Here is a 26,982-nt window from a genome sequence, read left to right on the forward strand (position 1 = left end):
GATAAAGCATGTCAGGGAGATGTGACAGTCACACGTATCAGCGCGGACGTACACGGCTACATCTGAGAGGCGTGTCCTAAACATGACTTACATACAAATATAAATGAGCCCCAAAGTTAGCAAGAGCTACTAGTTGAAGAGAAGACAGTGATATTTTCCAGGATTTGTGTATTGTGTTTTACAAGCGGTTCCATATACTGTAAGTGGCCACGACAAACCTTATTTAAAATGCATGTATCCGTAATCAGGGAGATTGCTGGTCTATTCAGGGAGTCAGGGACATCGCTGCTATTTCAGAGAGTCTCCTGCAGAATGAGGGAGGGTAGACAGCTATGGTGTGATGGTTGGTTCTATATCGGAGTGGCTGAAGGGACCTTGTGACGTTTCTAGGGGAGGAGCTACGTCACCAGGGGGAGGAGCTACGGGTGAACAGGGTACCCGAAAAGTACCCTCGTCACGCTTCGGGCACGGTGGCTCGCTCCGCTCCGCTTCGCTCACCACCTAATTACTAAAGGTAATAGTTGGTGGCGTGGATAGTAGAGGAACTATCCCGCTGGCCTAGCTCCTCCCCCTTGCGTCGTAACTCCTCCCCTTTATGGAAAAGGTCCCTTAGCCCACTTGATTCTAGCATCTACCATGGTGTGATAGGTGATATGGGGGAGGGGCAGACATGTGAAGGGCTACATATGGGATAGATATATATGTAAATGTTTAGCGGATGAGCAGTACTTGGCGCCCCTGGTGAAGTGGTTACGGATATACAAATGGTTCTCCTGTGGCCTGGTGTCATTCCCCCCATACACATTGTACCTAGCAGAGGCAGCAGGCAGGTAGGGGGGGATGTAGTGCACAGGTGCCAGAGGGATGTTTAGATGCCTTATATTGCAGGTAACACAGCACAACAGTATACTCCAACAGTGTTATGAGGACATTAGAGTGCACTCCACCTGTAGCCACACTGCTCCTTCTGTATGAGGACAATAACAGGGCTCCAAAAACTTCCACACCCTGAGTGATAATTACTGGACACTACAGGCTGCTCCCCCTGTATACTAATAATAACTAGGGTGACCATAATATCCCATAAATCTGAGACACATATGATTTACACACAGTGGCTGGCGAAAACCAGGTGAAACTCAGGCTAGTAAATCACGTGTCCCAGATTAAAGGGATATTATGGTCACCCTACTTAAATAACAGGACACCAAAAGCTGCTCCCTCTCTATAATAATAATAACAAGACACTACAGGCTGCTCCCCCTGTATAGCGAGACGCCATTACCTGATTTCCACGAACACTGCAAGTGTGTGGAACGCACAGGCCGTAAGTGAGGTGGAACGCAAAGAGCGGAAGTAAGGTGGAACGCACAGGCCAGAAGTGAGGTGGCCCGCAAAGGCCGGAAGTGAAGTAGAACGCAAAGGGCGGAAGAATGGTGAAACGCACAGGCCGGAACTAGGAAGTGATTGCCGCAGGCTGCTTCCTGATGACTGGCCCCTCCCCTCCTACACCCCGGCCACAGCACCGCTCTATGTAATTATTATTAACATACATGTCCTCAGTGCAGGAGGCGGGCGACCATTTTCTTGTAGACCAGTCCGGCAGCAGTAATAGGTTCCCTAGCCGAGTAGTGACGTCAGGAGCGGCGGCCATTTTCCCCTGGTCTGAGCTCCGCCTTCCATCTATCAATCCCACAAGGCAGCAGGAGCATAGAGCAGCCATTGCTGTGTCTGGCAGCAGGTAATGATATTATTATTATTATTATTATTATTATTATTCTATAGGCTGAGCAGCTCTGGTGTCAGGTTCTGTACTACAGGGGGAGCAGCCTCTAGTGCCTTGTTATAGTGCAGCTGGAGCAGCCTCTGGTGCTGCATTATCCCTGTACAGGTGGCTGACACTCTAGTGTCCTATTACTGTAATACACATACCTCCCAACATGACCCTCTCCAGGAGGGACAGAATGCTCTGCTCCTGGACTTCCCTTTTAATTTAGGATTGCCATCACCTGTGCTGAAACACCTTTCTTATCCATTTACCTGTTCAACACAGGTGCCGGCAATCATCAATTAAAAAAAAGTCCAGAAGCAGAGCATTGTGTCCCTCCTGGAGAGGGTCATGTTGGGAGGTATGAATACAGGAGGAGCAGACCTCGCTGTTACCGTAATACAGGTGGGACAGACCCCGCCGTTACCGTAATATAGGTGGCGCAGACCCCGCCGTTACGTAATACAAGTGGAGCGGACCTCGCCGTTACCGTTATACAAGTGGCACAGACCCCGCCGTTACCGGAATGCAGGTGGTGCAGACCCTGCCGTTACCAGAATGCAGGTGGCGCAGCCCCCGCCGTTACCGAAATGCAGGTGGCGCAGCCCCCGCCGTTACCGAAATGCAGGTGGAGCAGAATCCGTCGTTACCGGAATGCAGGTGGCGCAGACTCCTCTGTTACCAGAATACAGGTGGCGCAGACTCCTCTGTTACCGTAATACAGGTGGCGCAGACTCCTCTGTTACAGTAATATAGGTGGCGCAGATTCCTCTGTTACCGTAATGCAGGTAGTGCAGAATCCGCCGTTACCGGAATGCAGGTGGCGCAAACTCCTCTGCTACAGGAATACAGGTGGCGCAGACTCCTTAGTTACAGTAATACAGGTGGCGCAGACTCCTCTGTTACAGTAATACAGGTGGCGCAGACTCCTCTGTTTCCGGAATACAGGTGGCGCAGACTCCTCTGTTACAGTAATACAGGTGGCGCAGACTCCTCTGTTACAGTAATACAGGTGGAACAGACTCCTCCGTTACCGTAATACAGGTGGCACAGACTCCTCTGTTACAGTAATACAGGTGGCGCAGACTCCTCTGTTACAGTAATACAGGTGGCGCAGACTCCTCTGTTACAGTAATACAGGTGGCACAGACCCCGCCGGAATGCAGGTGGTGCAGACCCTGCCGTTACCAGAATGCAGGTGGCGCAGCCCCCGCCGTTACCGAAATGCAGGTGGCGCAGCCCCCGCCGTTACCGAAATGCAGGTGGAGCAGAATCCGTCGTTACCGGAATGCAGGTGGCGCAGACTCCTCTGTTACCAGAATACAGGTGGCGCAGACTCCTCTGTTACCGTAATACAGGTGGCGCAGACTCCTCTGTTACAGTAATATAGGTGGCGCAGATTCCTCTGTTACCGTAATGCAGGTAGTGCAGAATCCGCCGTTACCGGAATGCAGGTGGCGCAAACTCCTCTGCTACAGGAATACAGGTGGCGCAGACTCCTTAGTTACAGTAATACAGGTGGCGCAGACTCCTCTGTTACAGTAATACAGGTGGCGCAGACTCCTCTGTTTCCGGAATACAGGTGGCGCAGACTCCTCTGTTACAGTAATACAGGTGGCGCAGACTCCTCTGTTACAGTAATACAGGTGGAACAGACTCCTCCGTTACCGTAATACAGGTGGCACAGACTCCTCTGTTACAGTAATACAGGTGGCGCAGACTCCTCTGTTACAGTAATACAGGTGGCGCAGACTCCTCTGTTACAGTAATACAGGTGGCACAGACCCCGCCGTTACCGTAATACAAGTGGAACAGACCCCGCCGTTACCGTAATACAGGTGGCACAGACCCGCCGTTACCGTAACACAAGTGGAGCGGATCCCGCCGTTACCGTAACACAAGTGGAGCGGATCCCGCCATTACCGTAATGCAGGTGACGCAGACCCTGCCATTAACGGAATGCAGGTAGCGCAGAATCCGCCGTTACCGGAATGCAGGTGGAGCAGACTCCTCCGTTACAGTAATACAGGTGGCGCAGACTCCTCCGTTACAGTAATACAGGTGGCGCAGACTCCTCTGTTACAGAAATACAGGTGGCGCAGACTCCTCTGTTACAGTAATACAGGTGGCGCAGACTCCTCTGCTACAGGAATACAGGTGGCGCAGATTCCTTAGTTACCAGAATACATGTGGCGCGGACTCCTCTGTTACAGTAATACAGGTGGAGCAGACTCCTCTGTTACAGTAATACAGGTGGAGCAGACTCCTCTGTTACAGTAATACAGGTGGAGCAGACTCCTCTGCTACCAGAATACAGGTGGCGCAGACTCCTCTGTTACAGTAATACAGGTGGCGCAGACTCCTCTGTTACAGTAATACAGGTGGCGCAGACTCCTCTGCTACCAGAATACAGGTGGCGCAGACTGCTCTGTTACCGGAATACATGTGGCGCGGACTCCTCTGTTACAGTAATACAGGTGGCGCAGACTCCTCTGTTACAGTAATACAGGTGGCGCAGACTGCTCTGTTACCGGAATACATGTGGCGCGGACTCCTCTGCTACCAGAATACAGGTGGCGCAGACTCCTCTGTTACAGTAATACAGGTGGCGCAGACTGCTCTGTTACCGGAATACAGGTGGCGCAGACTCCTCTGTTACAGTTATACAGGTGGAGCAGACTCCTCTGTTACAGTTATACAGGTGGAGCAGACTCCTCTGTTACCGGAATACATGTGGTGCAGACTCCTCTGTTACAGTAATACAGGTGGCGCAGACTCCTCTGTTACAGTAATACAGGTGGAGCAGACTCCTCTGTTACAGTTATACAGGTGGAGCAGACTCCTCTGTTACAGTTATACAGGTGGAGCAGACTCCTCTGTTACCGGAATACATGTGGCGCAGACTCCTCTATTACAGTAATACAGGTGGCGCAGACTCCTCTGTTACAGTAATACAGGTGGCGCAGACTCCTCTGTTACAGTAATATAGGTGGCGCAGACTCCTCTGTTACAGTAATATAGGTGGCGCAGACCCCGGCGTTACCGTAATACAAGTGGAGCGGACCACACCGTTACCGGAATGCAGGTGGCACAGACCCGCCGTTACCATAATACAAGTGGAGCGGACCCCGCCGTTACCGTAATGCAGGCGACGCAGACCCCACCGTTACTGGAATGCAGGTGGAGCAGAATCCGCCTTTACCGGGATGCAGGTGGCGCAGACTCCTCTGCTACAGTAATACAGGTGGCGCAGACTCCTCTGTTACAGTAATACAGGTGGCGCAGACTCCTGTTACCGGAATACAGGTGGTGCCGACTCCTCTGTTACCGGAATACAGGTGGCGCAGACTCCTCTGTTACCGGAATACAGATGGCGGTGACTACTCTGTTACCGGAATACAGATGGCGGTGACTACTCTGTTTCCGGAATGCAGGTGGTGCAGACTCCTCTGTTACAGTAATACAGGTGGTGCAGACTCCTCTGTTACCGGAATACATGTGGCGCAGACTCCTGTGTTACAGTAATACAGGTGGCGCAGACTCCTCTGTTACAGTAATATAGGTGGCGCAGACTCCTCTGTTACAGGAATACAGGTGGCGCAGACTCCTCTGTTACAGTAATACAGATGGCGCAGACTCATTTGTTACCGGAATACAGGTGGCAGACTCCTCTGTTACCGGAATACAGGTGTCGCAGACTCCTCTGTTACCGTAATACAGGTGGCGCCGACTGCTCTGTTACCGTAATACAGGTGGCGCCGACTGCTCTGTTACCGTAATACAGGTGGCGCCGACTGTTCTGTTACCGAAATACAGGTGGCGCCGACTCATCTGTTACCGGAATACAGGTGGCACAGACTCCTCTGTTACAGTAATACAGGTGGCGCAGACTCCTCTGTTACAGTAATACAGGTGGCGCAGACTCCTCTGTTTTCCGTAATACAGGTGGCACAGACTCCTCTGTTACTGAAATACATGTGGCGCCGACTCCTGTTACCGGAATATACAGGTGGCGCCGACTCCTCTATTACCGGAATACAGGGGGCGCAGACTCCATTGTTACATTAACACTGGTGGTGCAGACTCCTCTGTTACCGGAATACAGATGTCGCTGACTACTCTGTTACTGGAATACAGGTGGCGCAGACTCCTCTGTTACAGTAATACAGGTGGCGCAGACTCCTGTTACAGTAATACAGGTGGCGCAGACTCCTCTGTTACAGTAATACAGGTGGCGCAGACTCCTCTGTTACAGTAATACAGGTGGTGCAGACTCCTCTGTTACCGGAATACAGATGGCGCCGACTACTGTTACCGGAATACAGGTGGCGCAGACTCCTCTGTTACAGTAATACAGGTGGTGCAGACTCCTGTTACAGTAATACAGGTGGTGCAGACTCCTCTGTTACAGTAATACAGGTGGCGCAGACTCCTCTGTTACAGTAATACAGGTGGTGCAGACTCCTCTGTTACAGTAATACAGGTGGTGCAGACTCCTCTGTTACAGTAATACAGGTGGTGCCAACTCCTGTTACCAAAATATAGGTGGCACCGACTCCTCTGTTACCGGAATACAGGTGGCACAGACTCCTCTGTTACAGTAATACAGGTGGTGCAGACTCCTGTTACCGGAATACAGGTGACACCGACTACTTTGTTACCGGAACACAGGTGGCGCAGACTCCTCTGTTACAGTAATACAGGTGGCGCAGACTCCTCTGTTACCTGAATACAGGTGGCGCCAACTCCTGTTACCGAAATACAGGTGGCGCAGACTCCCTTGTTAGCGGTATACAGGTGGCGCAGGCTCCTCTGTTACCATATTACAGGTGGCGCAGACTCCTCTGTTAATAATACAGGTGGCACAGACTCCTCTGTTACCGGAATACAGGTGGCGCAGACTCCTCTGTTACCGGAATACAGGTGGCGCAGACTCCTCTGTTACCGGAATACAGGTGGCGCAGACTCCTCTGTTACCGGAATACAGGTGGCGCAGACTCCTCTGTTACCGGAATACAGGTGGCGCAGACTCCTCTGTTACCGGAATACAGGTGGCGCAGACTCCTCTGTTACCGGAATACAGGTGGCGCAGTGTATTCCCTAATCCACCATCAGTAACACAGAGTAAGATGGCAGATGAGGGTAATGATGCGCTCACAGTGGACAATGGCTCTGGCATGAGCAAGGCCAGCGTTACTGGAGGGCGATGCTCCCCGCGCTGTGTTCCCCTCAATGGTTTGGAGATCAGATCTGTCCTGTCATATATTTGTTATAGTCTTATAGCATGCAGACTTGTGACTGTAAGATGTTATCTTATACAAACAGGGAGTCATGGTTGGCATTGGCCAGGAAGACCTCTATTTAGGCAATAAGGCCCAGAGCAAGAGTGGAATCCTGACCATAAAATACCCCAACTGTGATGACGTGGAGAAGATCTGGCATCACACTTTCTACAGTGATCTGCGTGTGGGCCCTGAGGGGCACCTGGTTCTATTTACAGAGGTCTCCCTGAACCCTAAAGCCATCAGAGAGAAGATGACGCAGGTTTGCATTCCTTAGCAATAGCCACATCTAATTGGGCCATTTCTTCTGTAGAGTCACTCCTCATTTCTCAGACTCCATTATTTTCCAGGCTGGGTCCCTCTCCTGGTCTTTCTCTCCTGCCACCCCAGTTTTCTCTTTCTTAGTTTTATTCCTGCTCGTTCTTTTCCTTCTACAGTGTTATGGAATGTTAGCATGGTTTCTGGTATTCCTGTCTAGCGCACTTCTAGAACTACATATATCTCATTCCTCCTGCTGTAGATCATGTTTGAGACCTTCAGTACCCCAGCCATGTATGTTCCTATCCAGTCTGTAATGGCTCTATATGCCTCTGGTCATTCCACGGTTATTGTTATGGACTCTGGTGATGGTGTGACCCGTACAGGGCCCATCTATGGAGGTTACGCCTTATACTTTTTTGCACCTGGACTTGGTAGTCTGTGACCTGACAGACTACCTCATGAACATCCTGACCGAGAAGGGTTACAGTTCCACCACCACAGCGGTGAAGCTCTGCTAAGTAGTCTGGGACTTGTAACTGGAGATGCGACTGCTGCTTCCTGCCGGACGGTCCGTTCATCACCATTGGAAATATGAGGTTCTTGCCTCTAGAGGCCTTCTTCCAAGCCCACTTTATTGTTTGGCAGCTTAAGGTGGCAAAACAATACATGAGAGACTCCTTTAGTGCTAACAGTAGACTATCCTCTGTAGGTATGGCGTCTTGTGGCATTCATGAAACCACCTTCAACTCCATTATGAAGTGTGACATAGATATTTGTGGGGATCTGTATGCCAATAACGTCCCATCTGATGGTTGCACAATGTACGGTATTGAGAGAATTCAAAAGGAAATCACTGCCTTTGCCCCAAACGCAATCAAAATTAAGGTAAACTGTACTCTTGGGGGAATTGCAGCAGGGTGTGTCAGGTAATAGCAGTGCTCTCAGAGTGCCTGTACCAGTGTGTGCAAGGTAATAGAAGTGCTCTCAGACTGCCTGTAACAGTGTGTGTCAGGTAATAGAAGTGCTCTTAGAGTGCCTGTAACAGTGTGTGCCTAGTAATAGCAGTGCTCTCAGAGTGCCTGTACTGATGTGTGTCAGGTAATAGCAGTGTTCTCAGAGGACCTGTACCAGTGTGAGTCAGGTAATAGCAGTGCTCTCAGAGTGCTTGTACCAGTGTGAGTCAGGTAATAGAAGTGCTCTTAGAGTGCCTGTAACAGTGTGTGCCTAGTAATAGCAGTGCTCTCAGAGTGCCTGTACTGATGTGTGTCAGGTAATAGCAGTGCTCTCAGAGTGCTTGTACCAGTGTGAGTCAGGTAATAGCAGTGCTCTCAGAGTGCTTGTACCAGTGTGAGTCAGGTAATAGCAGTGCTCTCAGAGTGCCTGTAACAGTGTGTGTCATGTAATAGCAGTGCTCTCAGAGTGTTTGCACCAGTGTGTGTCAGGTAATAGCAGTGCTCTCAGAGTGCCTGTAGCAGTGTGTGTCAGGTAATAGCAGTGCTCTCAGAGTGCCTGTACCGGTGTGTGCCAGGTAATAGAAGTTCTCTCAGAGTGCCTGTACCGGTGTGTGTCAGGTAATAGAAGTGCTCTCAGAGTGCCTGTACCGGTGTGTGTCTGATAATAGTAGTGCTCTCAGAGTGCCTGTACCGGTGCGTGTCAGGTAATAGCAGTGCTTTCAGAGTGCCTGTACCAGTGTGTGTCAGGTAATAGCAGTGCTCTGAGTGCCTGGACCAGTGTGTGCCTGGTAATAGTAGTGCTCTCAGAGTGCCTGTACTGGTGTGTGTCAGCTAATAGCAGTGCTTTCGGAGTGCCTGTACCAGTGTGTGCCTGGTAATAGCAGGGATCTCAGAGTGCCTGTACCAGTGTTTGTTAGGTAATAGCAGTACTCTCAGAGTGCCTGTACCAGTGTGTGTCAGGTAATTGCAGTGCTCTCAGAGTGCTTGTAACAGTGTGTGTCAGGTAATCGCAGTGCTCTCAGTGCCTGTACCAGCATGTGTCTGGTAATCACAGTGCTCTCAGAGTGCCTGTACCAGTGTGTGGCAGGTAATAACAGTGCTCTCAGCGTGCCTGTAGCGGTGTGTGTCAGGTAATAGCAGTGCTCTCAGTGCCAGTACCTGTGTGTCAGGTAATAGCAGTGCTCTCAGAGTGCCTGTACAAGTGTGTGTCAGGTAATAGCAGTGCTCTCAGAGTGCCTGTACTGATGTGTGACAGGTAATATCAGTGCTCTCAGAGTGCCTGTACTGGTGTGTGACAGGTAATATCAGTGCTCTCAGAGTGCCTGTACTGGTGTGTGCCAGGTAATTGAAGTGCTCTCAGAGTGCCTGTACCGGTGTGTGTCAGGTAATAGAAGTGCTCTCAGAGTGCCTGTACCGGTGTGTGTCAGGTAATAGCAGTGCTCTCAGAGTGTCTGTACCAGTGTGTGTCAGGTAATAGCAGTGCTAAGAGTGCCTGTAGCAGTGTGTGTCAGGTAATAGCAGTGCTTTCAGAGTGCCTGTACCAGTGTGTGCCTGGTAATATCAGTGCTCTCAGAGTGCCTGTACCGGTGTGTGTCTGGTAATAGCAGTGCTCTCAGTGCCTGTACCAGTATGTGTCAGGTAATAGCAGTGCTCTGAGTGTCTGTACCAGTGTGTGACAAAACTTCAGGGTGACAGGCGTCCTCGCTCCCTGATGTCTCAGATTCGGAGGACTCTGACCATTCCCCATTGACTCGGAAAGACTTACAAATGCTTTTCCGAGACGAGGAAGTCTATCCAGGCGGTGCAGGTGGAAGTGCATACAGCGATTACTTCTCTTAAGGCCGATATTACTGAACTTGGCGATCGAACGGACCATCTAGAGTCGAAGGTTGATGAAGTGATTACTTCCCAACAGGTGCTTGGAGATGGACTTTCTGACCTGAAACGGGAGGTTCAGCTTATCCTGGACCACCAGGAAGACCAGGACAATAAAGCGTAACGTAATAATCTCCACATCAGAGGTATCCCTGAGGAAGTGGAAATGACGTTGTTAGTTGATTACCCTAAAAAAATGTTTCTACACCTTTCGCCAACGACTCTGGAAGATCAACTTTTGTTGGATAGGGCCCATAGGGCTCTCCGGCCCCGTACATAAGATTCTGCTCAGCCTAGAGATGTCAGTCTTCGCTGTCATTATTATTACTATACGGCCAAAGAGGACGTGCTCAGAGAGGCAAGAAAGACTACCACCACACAGTTTCAAGGTCATTCACTCCAGATATTCCAGGACATTGCACCTGCTACCTTGCTCAAGAGGAAGGATTCAGGCTATCACCTCGGTTCTAAGAGACAATGGTATTCGATACAGATGGGGTTTCCCCTTCTGCATTCTTGTATAGCACCGTAACCGCCTTCATTCGGCTAAGGATATTCCTGAAGCTCACTGACTCCTGGCCGCATTGGGTCTCCCCCTTCCGCCAACTTCATCTGTCTCACCACAGCGGGTGCATGTCGCTGCATCTCTGGAGGCGAATAGTACACCGCGGCACTCCTTGAACCGTGACTGGACGAGAGTGCCTTCGGCGAGGAAGTCGGCTTCAGCTGAGCCTCCAACCTGATGTTCCACATGTCCTTATACTGTTTGATCCTATGTTCTTCTATTTTGGTGTTTATAAGTGGTTTGGTGATGTATTTTACTCTTTTTTTACATTTTTATTTTCTAGCCTGAGTTTCTAGTCACCATTCTTATATGTATCAAAACTTTATTATTCAAGTACCTGTTGGGTATGTTTATGTCTGCGGCTCCCCCTAAAGGTAACGTACTTTCAGGTAATTGAATTGGAGCTCCTCTCCTTGTTAACTGTCAATATTTTTTGTTGTTTTTTCCTACCGCATGTATTTTTTGCTTTGACCTTGGGGGGTTCTGAGTACAATGTTGTCTACCTTCCTAGGTAGCAGGGCTTAGGGCACTTTGTTCCTGTTCCATCTCCTGTCCCATTCGAACTGGCCCCTAGACTCAGGACACGCAATGTTAGGTGTCCACTTTATTTGATGCCCCTGGCCCGGCTAGGCCGCGTCCCCATGAGAGGGTTTTATACCCGAGTCCGGTCGCCGTCACTTAGTGACTCTTTTCTGTCTTTTTCTGACCGGCATGTTAGACCAGATATGTTTTTTTCTGGTCCCCAACATTTCCTTCTTCCCCACTTTCCCCAACTTCTGCCTTCTCTGTTCTCTTTTCTTCTTTGTTTCGGTCAGCTGTATACTGATATATGTAAAATATTGATTCTGTTTTGTAATAGTTTTTGTTTGGTTTATTATAGGGGAGTGGAATCCGGAGAGAGGTCATAAGGCATTTCGACGGGACGACTGCCATGGTTCTTAGACTATACTCACATAATGTTAAAGGTTTGAACAGCCCTTCCAAACGTACCAAACTCTTTCTTTCGCTTAAGCGTACCAAGAGTGATATAGTCTTTTTACAGGAGACCCATTTTTAGAAGTCTCTTCACCCTGATCTTAAATCTAGATCTTAGCCTCTTACATTTCGCGCTTGCGATTCCACACATAAAAAAAGGGGGGTCTCTATTTTGTTGGCTGCTCACCTTACGTTTGAACTTGTGGACAGTCATGTGGACAAATCGGGTAGATGGCTCATACTAGTTGGAAAAGTCAATAGCACCATGTGCACCCTTGTTAATATTTATGCTCCGAACCAAAACCAGGCCACCTTTTTTTAGTAATTTGAATTCCCATTTGACGGGACTCAGACAAGGAGAACTCATTGTGGTGGGTGATTTTAACGAGGTTCTTGACGCCTCCCTCGATAGATCCTCCTCTTCCTTTCCTCTCCCTTCTACTCCCAAACCCCCATTTTCTGGATCTTTGGCCTTGCTCACTCTACTGAAACACCAGCTATTGTACGATTCATATAGGCTAACTGAACCTCTGACAATGGACTATACATTTTATTCTTCTGTCCATTATTCTTACTCAAGGATTGATATGATCCTGCTCAGCCGGGACCTATCCTTTAAGCTTCTCTCTGCATGTATATTACCTATGATATGGTCCGACCACTGCCCAGTCACTGTTGATCTCCTCTCAATTGTCCCTCGCCCCCCCCCCCCCCCCCCTCGGCCTCTTGGAGACCGAATTAAACAATGCATTACTGACTATTTTTAGTATAACGATCTTCCAGAGACCTCTCCTATTACCCTATGGGAAGCTCATAAGGCTGTCCTACGCGGCCATTTGATTAGTCAGGCCTCTAGACTCAAGAAAACAAAGGAATCTAATTTCCTTTCTCTTTCTACTAGACTTCAGTTACTGGAAAGACAACATAAGCTGTCCCCCACCCCTGCCAACTTAGAGCTGTTGCTCAAGGCGAAGTCTCAGACTTCGCTTTTTCTTTCAGAGCATACAGCAAAAACTCTTCAGAGGCTTAAGCAGACTTTCTATGAGAGGGGGGACGAAGCGGATAAAATTCTAGCATCCCGCCTTAGAGCACAACATGCTCTGAATAATATTTTGGCTGTGCATACTGACTGTGGCGAGGTGACTTATGCTCCAGACGCCATAAATAGGGAATTCCAGGACTACTATACCAAACTTTATAATTTAAACTCTGCAAATTTGATTCCTGGTAACCCAGATGGCCTGATATCTGAGTTTTTAAGGCAAGCTCACCTCCCTAGACTGTCTGAACTAGCCTCTTCAGAGCTGAATAGCGATATTACGGATGAGGAAATCGCTGCGGTCTTGAAGAACTTTAAATCTTCTAAAGCTCCAGGCCCTGACGGTTTTTCGGCCTCATACTATAAAAAATTTGCCCCCATCTTGATCCCTCATCTTAGGATCATTGTTTAATGCCGTACTTCATGGCACTCCATTCCCAGCACTATGTTAGAGGCTAGAGTGATAGTGATCCACAAGGAAGGCAGAAACCCCCGGGATTGTGCTAACTATAGGCCGATATCTCTATTGAATTTGGATATTAAACTCTACGCCAAAATTTTAGCAACTCGTCTCAATGGTGTTCTCCCTGGTCTGATACACTATGATCAGGTGGGCTTTATTCCTGGCCGTTAGGCCAGGGACAACACTAGGAGAGCAGTAGATCTTATACAGTTGTTGAACCATAGACACACTCCATCTATTATTCTCTCGTTAGATGCCGAAAAGGCGTTTGACCGCATTTCTTGGCCTTTTCTATTTCAAACCTTGAAGGCGTTTGGTATATCAGCTGAATTCCTAACGGGAGTTTCGGCTCTCTATTCCTCCCCTATAGCTAGAATCCTTACTAACGGAATACTATCCCCTCCCTTCCCATTATCTAATGGTACGAGACAAGGATGCCCTCTATCCCCTCTGGTGTTTACCATGGTTATAGAACCCTTAGCTGCTATCATAAGACATTCGGACAGGATACGGGGGGTGAGGGTCGGCCCGCAGGACTTTAAGGTCTCGCTCTTTGCGGACGATATATTGCTGTTCCTTACTCAGCCGCAGTCTTCTCTTCCAGCCCCGTATCAGATTATAGAGGAGTATGGCTCTCTCTTGGGCTATAAAATCAATTTTATTAAATCCGAAGCTGTGCTATTGCATGTCTCTGACGATCTCAAATGCTCACTGCATTCCTTTTATGATCTTCGCTGGCAGACTAGTAAGATTAAGTACTTGGGGGTCTATATCACATCCCACTATAGCTCTTTGTATTCTGAGAATTTCCCGCGGCTTTTCAGTAAAATTAAATCCGCTCTAGCAAAATGGAGGGCTCGTATCATTTCCTGGCTGGGTGGGATCATTGCTATCAAAATGACACTCATGCCACAACTTCTTTACCTTTTCCAAACTTTACCTGTCAGAGTTCCAGAGAGGGTTCTTAGGGACGCTCAGGCCTCCTTTGTGAAGTCTTTTTGGAACGATAAACCCCCAAGAATATCTTTTACTGTACTTCGGCTCTCTTGATCAGAGGGAGGCCGGGGTTTCCCAGATGTTAAATTGTATTATCTGACATGTCATTTGAGCCAAATTGTTTCCTCTTTTGTACCCCAGGCCCCTATTGCCTGGGTTGACTTGGAAGCCTTTTCCTTGGGTCTTTTCTCCTTGGCTTCGCTGTGGGGTCTGGGAAAACCTTATCAACTCTCTCTGACGAATTATTTTCCTTCTCTCAAATTCCATCTCTCCATCTGGTCTAACTTTCTGGTGAAATATAAACGGTCTTCCCCCTGCTCTCCTCTCGCCCCCTATGGAGCAACCCAGCTTTCCCCCCTGGTGTTTCTCCTCATCGATTTATACTCTGGCACAATGCTGGGGTCCATATAGTACATGATCTATGGCACCTGGTTGACAATAGATGATTTTAAGTGCAAGTTCCCCCCCCCCCCCTTTGAATACTTTCAGATTCGTCACTTCCTCCTCTCTTTACCTCAAAAAGACGTTATGCGGGATCTTACGCCCTTTGAATCCTTATGTGCTGAAAACACCATATGTAATGGGCTGATCTCGCTGATAAATCCCTTATTAGTTGGAGTATCCTCGGTCTTGCAGACTCGCCATGAGCAGGAATGGGAGAGGGACCTTGGCCCCCCCGGACGACACTTGTTGGGCGGAAGTACGAGAGGGTATAGCTAAAAGCTCTATCTCAACTAGACTTAAGGAAACGTCATATAAATGATATTATAGGTGGTACTATACCCCGTACAAATTGTCTAAGATATTCCCTTCTGCAACTCCTGTGTGTTGGCAGGGTTGCAGTCATAGGGGAACTCTTTTACATATTTGGTGGACATGTCCGCATATGGGCCCTCATTCCGAGTTGTTCGCTCGCAAGCTGCTTTTAGCAGATTTACTCACGCTAAGCCGCCGCCTACTGGTAGTGAATCTTAGCTTCTTAAAATTGCGAACGAAAGATTCTCAAAATTGCGATTAGCAGTTTAAGAGTAGCTTCAGACTTACTCGGCATCTGCGATCAGTTCAGTGCTTGTCGTTCCTGGTTTGACGTCACAAACACACCCAGCATTCGCCCAGACACTCACCCGTTTCTCCAGCCACTCCCGCGTTTTTTCCGGAAACGGTAGCGTTTTTTCGCACACACCCATAAAATGGCCAGTTTCCGCCCAGAAACACCCACTTCCTGTCAATCACATTACGATCACCAGAACGATGAAAAAGCTGTGAGTAAAATTCCTAACTGCATAGCAAATTTACTTGGCGGAGTCGCAGTGCGGACATTGCGCATTAGCGACTAATCGCTCCATTGCGAGAAAAAAATAACGAGCGAACAACTCGGAATGAGGGCCATAGTTCACTTTTGGAATGAGGTACTCGTTGTACTGAAATCCCTCTCGGGTATCCCACTCACCCTGGACCCGTGGATATTTTTATTGGCACGCCCATTCCCAGACTTAGACCCACTCTTGAATAAATTGTTTTCCCATATCTTAGTAGCCGCTAAATCTTTAATCGCTAGGAATTGGAAGTCCTGCGCTGCTCCTACAATCCCTGCTCTGACCAATTATGTTTGGTTTGTGGATGGTATGGAGAGGATTACTTACTATCTCCATGACTGTCCCCACAAGTTTGAACTGGTCTGGGGTCCTTGGTTGCTTGCAATGTCTCCCTCACACTGATTGGTAAAGCCTGTCTGTCTCAACCCTTCTAGTTGGGATGGCGGTCTCGTCCTTGGGTCCTCCCTCCGGAGGCCCTCCTGCCCTCCTCTCATTTGATGGTAACCTATTGTTCTTCTCTTTGTGCTTTACTTTGTGTCTTCTACACCATACAGCCTGGGCCGACTCAGTTCTTCTCCTTTGTTTCTATCCCCTCTTCTTTCCCTGCTCATCCTTTTTCCCTTCCTTCTTTCTTCTTTTCCCCTGTCCATGTATTGTCCCCCCTTGAGGGACTCGTTTGTTTGTTAATTGTTTAAAATTAAAAACACTAAGGAGTAATGGATATAATTTTTTTATTATGCACATATATCTGTTTTGGACATTTCGCTTTTTCTCCTTGTACAAATAAAGAGTTTAAAAAATAATCTATGTTGTCATTTAGTTTGTGTAGGTATAAGGTACCAACTGGAAAATCCAGAAGACTTCCCTACTACTAAGTATCTTGAATAAATCCCCCCCTCTTGCAGTGAACTTTATATGCTGGACTTCAATGACCCTCAGTCCATCTGTACATCCATTGTGTACTTTCGTCATATGTTTGGATACACTGTGCAAGGGGAATTTTTTCATAATGTTTAATCTATGTTCTTGAAATCTAACTTTCAATGCCCGTGTGGTTCTGCCTACATACTGCAGACCACACGGGCATTGTAACATAAATGCAGAAGGTGGTGTTACAATTGTGATACAATTTGTGATACAAAAGTGATACAATCTGCAAAACTGCAGATATACGCAACTAAGATTTCCGTATTATCTGATTATTATGTAGTATTATTTATCACTCCGTGTGCATTATGGATAGCAAAATGTTTTTTTCATACACAAAATTACCCCTCCATTTTAGCACCTGAGTGACATCATAATCTGAGCAGTTTGCCAATATATGTGCATTGTAGTTAGAGAGGCATGGATGGGTCAGCATTAGGAGGGATTGCTGACTCCAGAGTGCCATTGGAGAAGTTAGGGGTGTCTCCAGGTCAGCTGGCCCTCAGATGCTGTAGGAGCCATTATCATCATTATTAGGGCCCCTCAATGATGGAGACACCTTGCCGATCAGCCTGGGGGCTTAACCCTATATCTGCATATATACGCAACTAAGATCTCCGTATTATCTGATTATTATGTAGTATTATTTTCCACTCAGTGTGCATTAGGGATAGCAAAATGTTTTTTCTTACACAGAATTACCCCTCCCTTTTAGTACCTGAGTGACATCACAATCTGATTGAGCAGCTTGCCAATAAATCTATACTACAGAGCCACCAATTCCGTGAATCCCTATACTAGAGCCACCAATTCTGTGCATCCCTTATACTACAGAAACAGAGGAAACGTCCCAAGTGGAACTCCGCATACAGATACATGCATACCTCGCACCAAGAGACATATCGCCTCCAGATATGATGATTCCGCTCAACCTCCATGCCGTCAAACGAAGCCGCCGTAAGTCCAGGTAGATGAACGGTCCTTGTTGAAGAAGGTCTCTTCTCAGTGGCAGAGGCCAGGGGTCTTTGACGGATATGTCCAGAATATCCACATACCATACCCTCTGAGGGCAATCTGGGGCAATCAGAATTGCCTGGACTCCTTGATTCCTGATTCGCTTGAGCACCCTTGGGAGCAATGGAATCGGAGGAAACAGGTAGACCAGCTGGTATGGCCAAGGCGACGTAAGCGCATCTACTGCCCTTGCCTGAGGGTCCCTGGTTCGTTAGCCCCACTGGTCGATGATCTGCTGAAACACCTGATGGTGAAGCCCCCACTCTCCCAGGTGGAGATCGTGACAAATCAGGAAGTCCACTTCCCAGTTGTCTACTCCCGGAATGAAGATTGCGGACATTGCTCTTGCATTTCTTTCTGCCCAGAGGAGTATCTGTGACACCTCTCGCATGCAGGCCCTGTGAATCATAGCATTGTAGATTACCTGAAGTTCCAGAATGTTGAGCAGAAGGAGGGCTTTATGGGCTGACCAACTGCACTGGAACTGAGCCCCCTGGGTGACAGCTCCCCATCCTCTCAGACTCGCATCCGTTGTGAGGAGGATCCAATACTGAATCCCTAAACTTCGGCCTTCCAGTAGGTTGGATGACTGCAGCCACCACAGGAGGGAAATCCTGGCCTGAGGTGACAGCCGTATTATCCGGTACATCTGAAGATGTGATCCGGACCACTTGCTCAGGAGATCCAATTAAAAAGTCCTGACATGGAACCTTCCATACTGGATCGCCTCGTACGAGGCAACCATTTTCCCCAACAATCTTATGCAAAGATGGATGGATATTCGAGTAGGCCGGAGAACCATGCAGACCATCTCCTGAAGTGTTTTCGCATTGTCCTCTGGGAGGAACACTTTTTGGGCCACAGTATCCAGCAACATTCCCAGGAACAGGAGCCGCTGAGTTGGCTCCAGGTGGGACTTCTGTAAATTGAGGATCCACCCATGGTGTGACAGAAGTTGGATAGTGTGGTCTATATAGAGCAATAAAAGCTCCCTGGATCTTTTATCAGGAGTTCGTTCAGGTATGGGACAATATTGACCCACTGGACCCGGAGTTGGAACATCAACTCCGCCATCACCATGTGAACACCCTCGGAGCTGTGGACAGACCGAAGGGTAGCGCCTGGAACTGGTAGTGATCGTTCAGCAGGGCAAACCTCAGGTAAGCCTGATGAGGTGGCCAAATTGGAATATGGAGATAGGCGTCTTTTATATCCAGGGAGACCATGAACTTCCGTTCTTCCAGACCTGCAATCGCTGCTCGCAAAGATTCCGTCTTGAACCTGAAAACCTTTAGATAAGGGTTCAATGATTTCAGATTCAAAATGGGTCTTACTGAACAGTCCGGTTTCGGTACCAGAAACAGGTTGGAGTAGTAACCCTTTCCCTGTTGTTGCAGCGGCACTAGAACAATGAGTTGGGACTGGACCAATTTTAGGATGGGCTGTTGCAGAGTATCCTCCAAAGCTGGTAAGCTCGATTTGAAAAATTGTTGGGGAGGAGCGCTGTCGAACTCCAGCTTGTAGCCCTGAGAAATAAGGTCCTTGACCCAGGTATCCTGGCAGGAACTTTCCCGGATGCAGCTGAAGTGACGCAGCTGAGCTCCCAACTCGAGATCCCCTTCGGGGTGGGTGGGCACCGTCATGTTGCGGCCTTAGTGGAAGCTGAACTGGTGCTCTCCTGAGAACCAGCGATCGCTGGTTTTCTTGTCTTACCTCTGGTGCCACTAGCCACGTTGGAGGCACCTCTGGCCTTAGATCTAAATCTGTTAGACCGAAAGGACTGGGTAGACGGCCCCGGGTAGGAACGTCTAGCTGGCGGTGCCCCAGACGGGATAAATGTGGATTTCTCTGCAGTAACTTTAGAAATCTGCGTGTCCTATTCCACCCTGAAGAGCCATTCCCCTAAAAAGGAGACTTGACACTGTGCTTGGATTCTGCGTCCACTATCCACTGATGCAACCACAAAGCCCTGTGCGCCGACACTGCCATAGCAGTGGTCCTAGCATTAATATTGCCTATCTCCTTGAGAGAGTCACACAGGACGCGTGCAGTGTCCTGAATGTGTGACAGGAGAGTCACTTTAGTGACCAGGGACATATCCCCCGAGAGACCCTCTTGAATCCGATTAGCCCACGTATGAATGGCATGAGTCATCCAGCAACCTGCTATGACAGGTCTTTGTGATATACCCCCTGCTGTGTAGACTTCAGTGTAGTCTCTATTTTTCTATCCCCAGGATCCTTTATGGTAAAGGAGCCCGAGGCTTCTTCCCAGAATTTCATGCCTTCAGGAGCAAATTGGAAAATGTGCAAAAAACTTTTCGACACTTGGTATTTTTTATCTGGATTTTTCCAGGCTAACTTAAATAGGTAATCTAACTGCAGAATCAGGGAAAGTGACCCTGAGCTTGTTCTGTGTGAAGAAAACTTACTGCTGTGTCACAGTGTCCTCTAGAGGGAGTTTAACAAGTCCCATATAGCTAAAATGAGGGGTTCAATACCCTGTACAGAAGGGGAATCCCCAGTAACGGGATCCAATTCCTCACCCTCCTCCTGTATCTCCTCATCTGAATCTGAGAGTAAAGCAGGTAACCCACGTTTTAGTGGTCCTAAGTTAGAGAGGGGGGCTGTGGAACATCTGCCCTTGCAGCTAGGTCTGCAACAGTCTGCTGCAGTTTAGTTTTTTGAGCATTAGCAGTGAGCTGAAATGACGTATCTGACATCATGGATTTTACGGCACCTAGCCAGGAAGGCTCTTGGTCCTCTCCCCCAGCCCCCTCACTGAGTTGTGAGGACTGACTGCATTGTTCACATGATATGGAAGCAGATGTAGAGGGAGAGAATCTGGTGTGACTTACACTGCACAATTGGTGTTATACCATATTTACAGTAAACAACACTCATATACAAATACACACAGGCAAGTAATACAATAGCAATCCTGCACTTTTTGTGAGAGGGAGACAGAGAGAACAGCACACCCAAGCTAAACAGCCCCCGTGAGGCTGCAAGCTGTTCTATCATGGTGAAACACCTGTGTTTTTGTCCTTTTCAGGACACAGATTGTGTAGAATAGCAGCTCTCCCCCTTTGCTACATCCCTGTACCAGTTTTCCTGTGTATCCTGAGTGTCTGGAGGAGCTGTGTGTACCTACTGCTACGGCTGTAAGCAGAAAAAGGTGCCAAAATGCTGCTGGTCCTGCTCTGAGGAAGCTCCGCCCCCTGTAATGGCGCTGGAGTTTGTTATATTTCTACTGGCAAAGTCTCCCTAGGAGTGTAAAAACATCACACAACTGCTAGTTTTAACTACCGCTGCCAGTGTACACAGGGGGGTATAGTGGGTCCCGGATGCCTCCCCTGCGTCTTTGCTGCACCATGAACTGGGGCCCCCGGTTTTTACTCACTGTGCGGCGTGCTGTGATTGTGACTGCCAAGGCGTAGTGCCCCGCTGTACAACAACCTCTCAGGACGGTGGTCCTGCAATGGGTAAGCGGCTATGATACCTCGCGCCTCCCCCTTCCCCCCACCTAACTCCCACAGTGCAGGTATGCTGTTACCCAAACAGCATACCGAAAATAACAAACATTTAAAAGAAACTGAAGAAAACTCTCCCACAGTGTGTATCCTCTCCTGAGGGCACTTTTTTCTAAACTGTCGGTGGGAGGGGGCATAGAGGGGAGGAGCCAGCACACCCAGTTGAAGAAATTTAAAGTGCACCGGCTCCTTTGGACCCCGTCTATACCCCCATCGTACTAGATTTCCCCAATATCCCTTATGGATACCAGAGAAAAGCGAGCTCTGTCTGCTGTAATGTGTAAAAGGGAGCTCTGTGGCTATGCTCCTTTACATGAAGTCACGCCCATATATTTTTTGCATGCGCCTGAGGCACGCAGTAACCCTGTTTTGTATGTAAGGGGGGGGGGGGGGGGGGGGGTGACATTGCTGTTTCTTGCACACCACTAAAATGTCTAGATACGGCACTGTAATAATTAAGTATCATTAAGCACATGTTGCTGCACCAAACAGACTGGCTTTTTTTTTTCTTGGGTGCTAACTAACTTATCACCTCATAAAAGGGGGTTCAGTGCACTTCACTATTAAACATCATTGTCTGGATTTAAAAGGAACAGTATGAACAGTATGCTGTTATACCAGTTCTGGAGATAATTGGTACATTGTCTCTTAAAGTGACTGCCTTTTATACCATTAAGCATATGCTACTGCACCAGACTGCTTTTGTATTATATAACGCTGTCTGGATTCAAAAGGAATGTTTGTATGCTGCTACATTGGTTCTGGAGAAAATGAGTACAGATTATGAATTTATGCAGGGTTCACTTTAAGAGACAGAGGGGTCATTCCGAGTTGTTCACTCGCTAGCAGTTTTTTGCAGCCATGCAAACGCATTGTCGCCGCCCACCGGGGAGTGTATTTTCGCTTTGCAGAAGTGCGAACGCCTGTGCAGCAGAGCGCCTGCAAAATCTTTTTGTGCAAAACAAGACCAGCTCTGGACTTACTCTTCGTGTGCGATGATTCTAACGTTGGAGGGACGGCTTTTGACGTCACACACCCGCCCAGCCACTCCTGCATTTTTCCTGGCACGCCTGCGTTTTTCCAAACACTCCTTGAAAACGGTCAGTTGACACCCAGAAACGCCCCTTTCCTGTCAGTCTTCTTGCGGCTGCCAGTGCGAATGAAAACGTTGCTAGAACCTGTGCAAAACCACAAAGGACTTTGTACCCATACGTTGCGCGTGCGCTTTGCATGCGCAGAAATGCCTTTTTTTGCCTGAACGCTGCGCTGCGAACAACGGAAGCTAGCGATCAACTCGGAATGAGGCCTAAGTGCAATTTACCGTTTGGCTTTTTGGATATAGATGTTTTCCTTATGCTGCTAATTATTGGTTCTGGAGGAAATTGGTTCAGTGTGCCTCAAAGTAAGTCTTGCACAGAACCTAGAGGTATATACAGGCAGCTAATGCCATATTTTTCTTAAAGTGACAGTATTTATTTGCTATGGTTAAGAATGAAAGTATTCTGTATAAAACTATATTGGCCATATTAGATCAAGTATAAGCCATCCAGATTTTTCATAATTTTATTGTTATATTATTGTTTTTTTATGTGTTTTAATAAAAAAAATTTTATAATCTGTAGGAGATGAGGAAATAGTCTCTGGGTTTTAAGTGAATCCTAGTCTCCAGCTCTTCCCTATTTCTTTGCTTTTGTTAAGTATCTCAAGGAGGTTGAGTAAGCCTCCATTTGGGAGCAGCAGGAAAATACAGACATTGAGTATTACAAAAACTGGTATTGCAAAAAAGTGGAGGCTAAAGTAAAACCTGTGCAGTCTGCACTAGCAGTGAAGGTTTGGAATTCCAGGTTTTCCATACTGCACATATCCAGCACTGAGATACAGGCAGGTTGAAAACTCTCATTCACCCAGTGTTCTGTGCACTGATGCCAGCAAGTGGCCAGTTAGTAGTTCAGAGTCTCCTTAGTGCCAGGGACTGATATTAGCTGTGTCAGAGGAGCACAGTGGATTGGGTCTGCATGCCATTGCTGCAGATTGACAATTAAGCACTTTAGAGATGGGACATTTGTTTGCACCAGTCTGTGTAATTTCATGTGCCTGTTTGTCCAGGCTTATTTCTATAAAGTGCAGTGTCTGCTGCCATTAAAGACTGCTTCACCATGAACCTGCCTGTCGCGAGTCCTCATCCCTACAACCATTACAGTATGTATATAGAAATATATTGTATAACTAGCTACAATCAGCACCTGAAAATTAAGATTTGAACATAGATTTATGCAATGAATCCAATTAATAATTTGCTTATTTGCATTGACACTCATTACCGGTACTAGAAGACTGTGTATGAGTTTGAATACAGGCTATCGCCAATTCATGATGAATTGTAATGATTGGATACTAAAGGCATACCTCCCAACTGTCCAGATTTTGGTGGGACACTCCCATTTTTTTGGAACTGTACCAATGTCCCACCCACGGGTCACAGTGTCCCGCAGTGTGTGTGTGGGGGGGGGCAGTTGGGAGACCCTGTGCGCTCATCTATTCACCTGGGAAGAGGGTCAGGGGGCATGCTAGCAGCTCAGAGTACTCTGCATGCTCCCCACAACAGCAAAAATAAGATTTTAAACCTACCGGTAAATCTTTTTCTGCTAGTCCGTAGAGGATGCTGAGGACTCCGTAAGGACCATGGGGAAGAGACGGGCTCCGCAGGAGACATGGGCACTAAAAAAGAACTTTAGGTATGGGTGTGCACTGGCTCCTCCCTCTATGCCCCTCCTCCAGACCTCAGTTAGAGAAACTGTGCCCAGAGGAGACGGACAGTACGAGGAAAGGATTTTGGAAATCCAAGGGCAAGATTCATACCAACCACACCATTCACACCGTATAACATGGGATATACGAACCAGTCAACAGTATGAAACAAAACCAGTATCAGTCCGAGACTGATCCAACTGAAACATAACCCTTATGTAAGCAACAACTATATACAAGTCTTGCAAGATGTTGTCCGCACTGGGACGGGCACCCAGCATCCTCTACGGACTAGGAGAAAAAGATTTACCGGTAGGTTTAAAATCTTAATTTTCTCTTACGTCCTAGAGGATGCTGGGGACTCCGTAAGGACCATGGGGATTATACCAAAGCTCCAAAACGGGCGGGAGAGTGCGGATGACTCTGCAGCACCGAATGAGCAAACATTAGGTCCTCATCAGCCAGGGTATCAAACTTGTAGAATTTTGCAAGTGTTTGAACCCGACCAAGTCGCCGCTCGGCAAAGTTGTAATGCTGAGATGCCTCGGGCAGCCGCCCAAGAAGTGCCCACCTTTCTAGTGGAATGGGCCTTTACCGAATTCGGTAACGGCAATCCAGCCGTAGAATGAGCCTGCTGAATCGTGTTACAGATCCAGCGAGCAATAGTCTGCTTAGACGCAGGAGAGCCAACCTTGTTAGCTGCATACAGGATAAACAGGGCCTCTGTTTTCCTAACCCGAGTCGTTCTGGCCACATACATTTTCAATGCCCTGACCACATCCAGGGATTCAGAATCCTCCACGTCCCTAGTAGCCACAGGCACCACAATAGGTTGCTTCATATGAAAAGAAGAAACCACCTTAGGCAAAAACTGGGGACGAGTCCGCAGCTCAGCTCTATCCACATGGAAAATCAAATAAGGGCTTTTGTGAGACAAAGCCGCCAACTCCGACACTCGCCGTGCCGAAGCCAAGGCCAATAACATGACCACTTTCCAAGTGAGATACTTCAATTCAACTGTTTGAAGAGGTTCAAACCAGTGAGACTTTAGAAACCGTAACACCACGTTAAGGTCCCATGGTGTCACCGGAGGCACAAAAGGAGGCTGGATATGCAGCACCCCTTTCACGAAAGTCTGGACTTCTGGAAGAGAAGACAATTCCTTTTGAAAGAAAATGGATAGGGCCAAAATCTGAACCTTAATGGAGCCTAACTTTAGGCCCAAATTCACTCCAGTTTGCAGGAAGTGGAGAAAACGGCCCAGATCTTATAATTCTCAATACCTTTCAGATGAGAGGAAGAGGAGTGAACACATAGACCGACTGAAACACCCACGGTGTCACCAGTGCGTCCACTGCAACCGCCTGAGGGTCTCTTGACCTGGCGCAATATCTCTGAAGTTTCTTGTTGAGGCGTGAAGCCATCATGTCTATTTGAGGCAGTCCCCACTGACTTGCAATCTCTGCGAAGACTTCCTGATGAAGTCCCCACTCTCCTGGATGCAGATCGTGCCTGCTTAGGAAGTCTGCCTCCCAGTTGTCCACTTCCGGAATGAAGACTGCTGTCAGAGTGCTTACATGACGCTCCGCCCATCGAAAAATCTTTGAGGCTTCTGCCATTGTCACTCTGCTCCTTGTGCCACCTTGGTGGTTTACATGAGCCACTGCTGTGATGTTGTCTGACTGAATCAGAACCGGTAGATCTCGAAGTAAGGTCTCCGCTTGACGAAGGCCATTGTATATGGCCCTTAATTCCAGTGATGTGTAGACAACTCTCCTGGCTTGACCACAGACCTTGGAAGTTTCTTCCCTGTGTGACTGCTCCCCATCCTCGGAGGCTTGCATTCGTGGTCACCAGAACCCAGTCCTGAATGCCGAACCTGCGACCCTCTAGAAGGTGAGCTCTCTGCAGCCACCACAGGAGAGATACCCTGGCCCTGGGGGACAGGCGGATCATCTGATGAATCTGTAGATGTGACCCGGACCACTTGTCCAGAAGGTCCCACTGAAAAGTCCTGGCATGGAACCTGCCAAATAGAATGGCATCGTAAGACGCCACTATTTTTCCCAGAACTCGAGTGCAGTGATGTACCGACACCCTGTCTGGCTTTAACAGGTCCCTGACCAAGCTCTGAAGTTCTTGGACCTTTTCCATCGGGAGAAAGGCCCTCTTTTGTTCCGTATCCAGAATCATGCCTAAGAAAGGCAATCGGGTCATTGGAACTAACTGTGAATTCGGTAGATTGAGAATCCAACCGTGTTGTTGCAACACCCTCAGGGAGAATGATACGCTGTCCAGCAACTGTTCTCTCGATCTCGCTTTTATCAGGAGATCGTCCAAGTATGGAATAATTGTGACACCCTGCTTGCGCAGGAGCACCATCATCTCCGCCATTAATTTGGTAAAAATCCTCGGGGCCGTGGAAAGCCCAAACAGCAACGTCTGAAATTGGTAATGACAATCCTGCACCACAAATCTCAGGAACGCCTGATGAGTTTGATATATGGGGACATGAAGGTATGCATCCTTTATGTCTAGGGACACCATATAATCTCCCCCTTCCAGACTTGCGATGACCACTCTGAGCGATTCCATCTTGAACTTGAACCTCTTTAAGTATAGGTTTAAGGATTTTAAATTCAGAATGGGTCTGCTCGAAACGTCCGGTTTTGGGACCACAAACAGGGCTGAGTAATAGCCCATCCCCTGCTGCAGCAGGGGAACTCTGACCACCACTTGTTGAAGGCACAACTTTTGAATTGCTGCCAAAACTACCTCCCTCTCTGGGGAAGAAGTCGGGAGTGCCGATTTGAAAAACTGGCGAGGAGGCACCTCTTCGAATTCCAGCTTGTACCCCTGGGAAACAATGTCTATTGCCCAGGGATCCACCTGAGAGTGAACCCAGATTTGGCTGAAAAGACGAAGACGTGCCCCCACAGGAGCGGACTCCCCCCGCGGAGCCCCAGCGTCATGCGGTGGATTTAGTAGAAGCCGGGGAGGACTTTTGTTCCTGGGAACTGGCTGTAGCTGGCAGCTTTTTCCCCTTGCCCTTACCCCTGGCAAGAAAGGAAGATCCCCGAGCTCTCTTGGATTTATGCGACCGAAAGGACTGCATCTGATAATGTGGCGCTTTCTTAGGCTGTGAGGAAACATAAGGTAAAAAAACTGATTTATCTGCAGTAGCCGTGGAAACTAGGTCCGTGAGACCTTCCCCAAACAATTCCTCACCCTTGTAAGGCAAAACCTCCATGTGCCATTTTGAGTCGGC

The 26,982-nt window shown here is 48.1% G+C and overlaps 1 protein-coding gene across 1 annotated transcript in view; it reads right to left on the reverse strand.

Moving 5' to 3' along the window:
• Positions 1-26,982, reverse strand: part of LOC135056943 (uncharacterized) — a 157,119-nt gene that overhangs the window by 40,798 nt on the left and 89,339 nt on the right. The window contains exons 6-7 of the mRNA XM_063962725.1: positions 10,204-10,291; positions 10,030-10,140 (exon numbers count right to left, since the gene is read on the reverse strand). Coding sequence (XP_063818795.1) covers positions 10,030-10,140; positions 10,204-10,291 — 199 coding nt within the window. The remainder of the gene's footprint in view (positions 1-10,029; positions 10,141-10,203; positions 10,292-26,982) is intronic.

The sequence above is a fragment of the Pseudophryne corroboree genome, chromosome 3, assembly GCF_028390025.1.
Source record: "Pseudophryne corroboree isolate aPseCor3 chromosome 3, aPseCor3.hap2, whole genome shotgun sequence".
NCBI lineage: Eukaryota > Metazoa > Chordata > Amphibia > Anura > Myobatrachidae > Pseudophryne > Pseudophryne corroboree.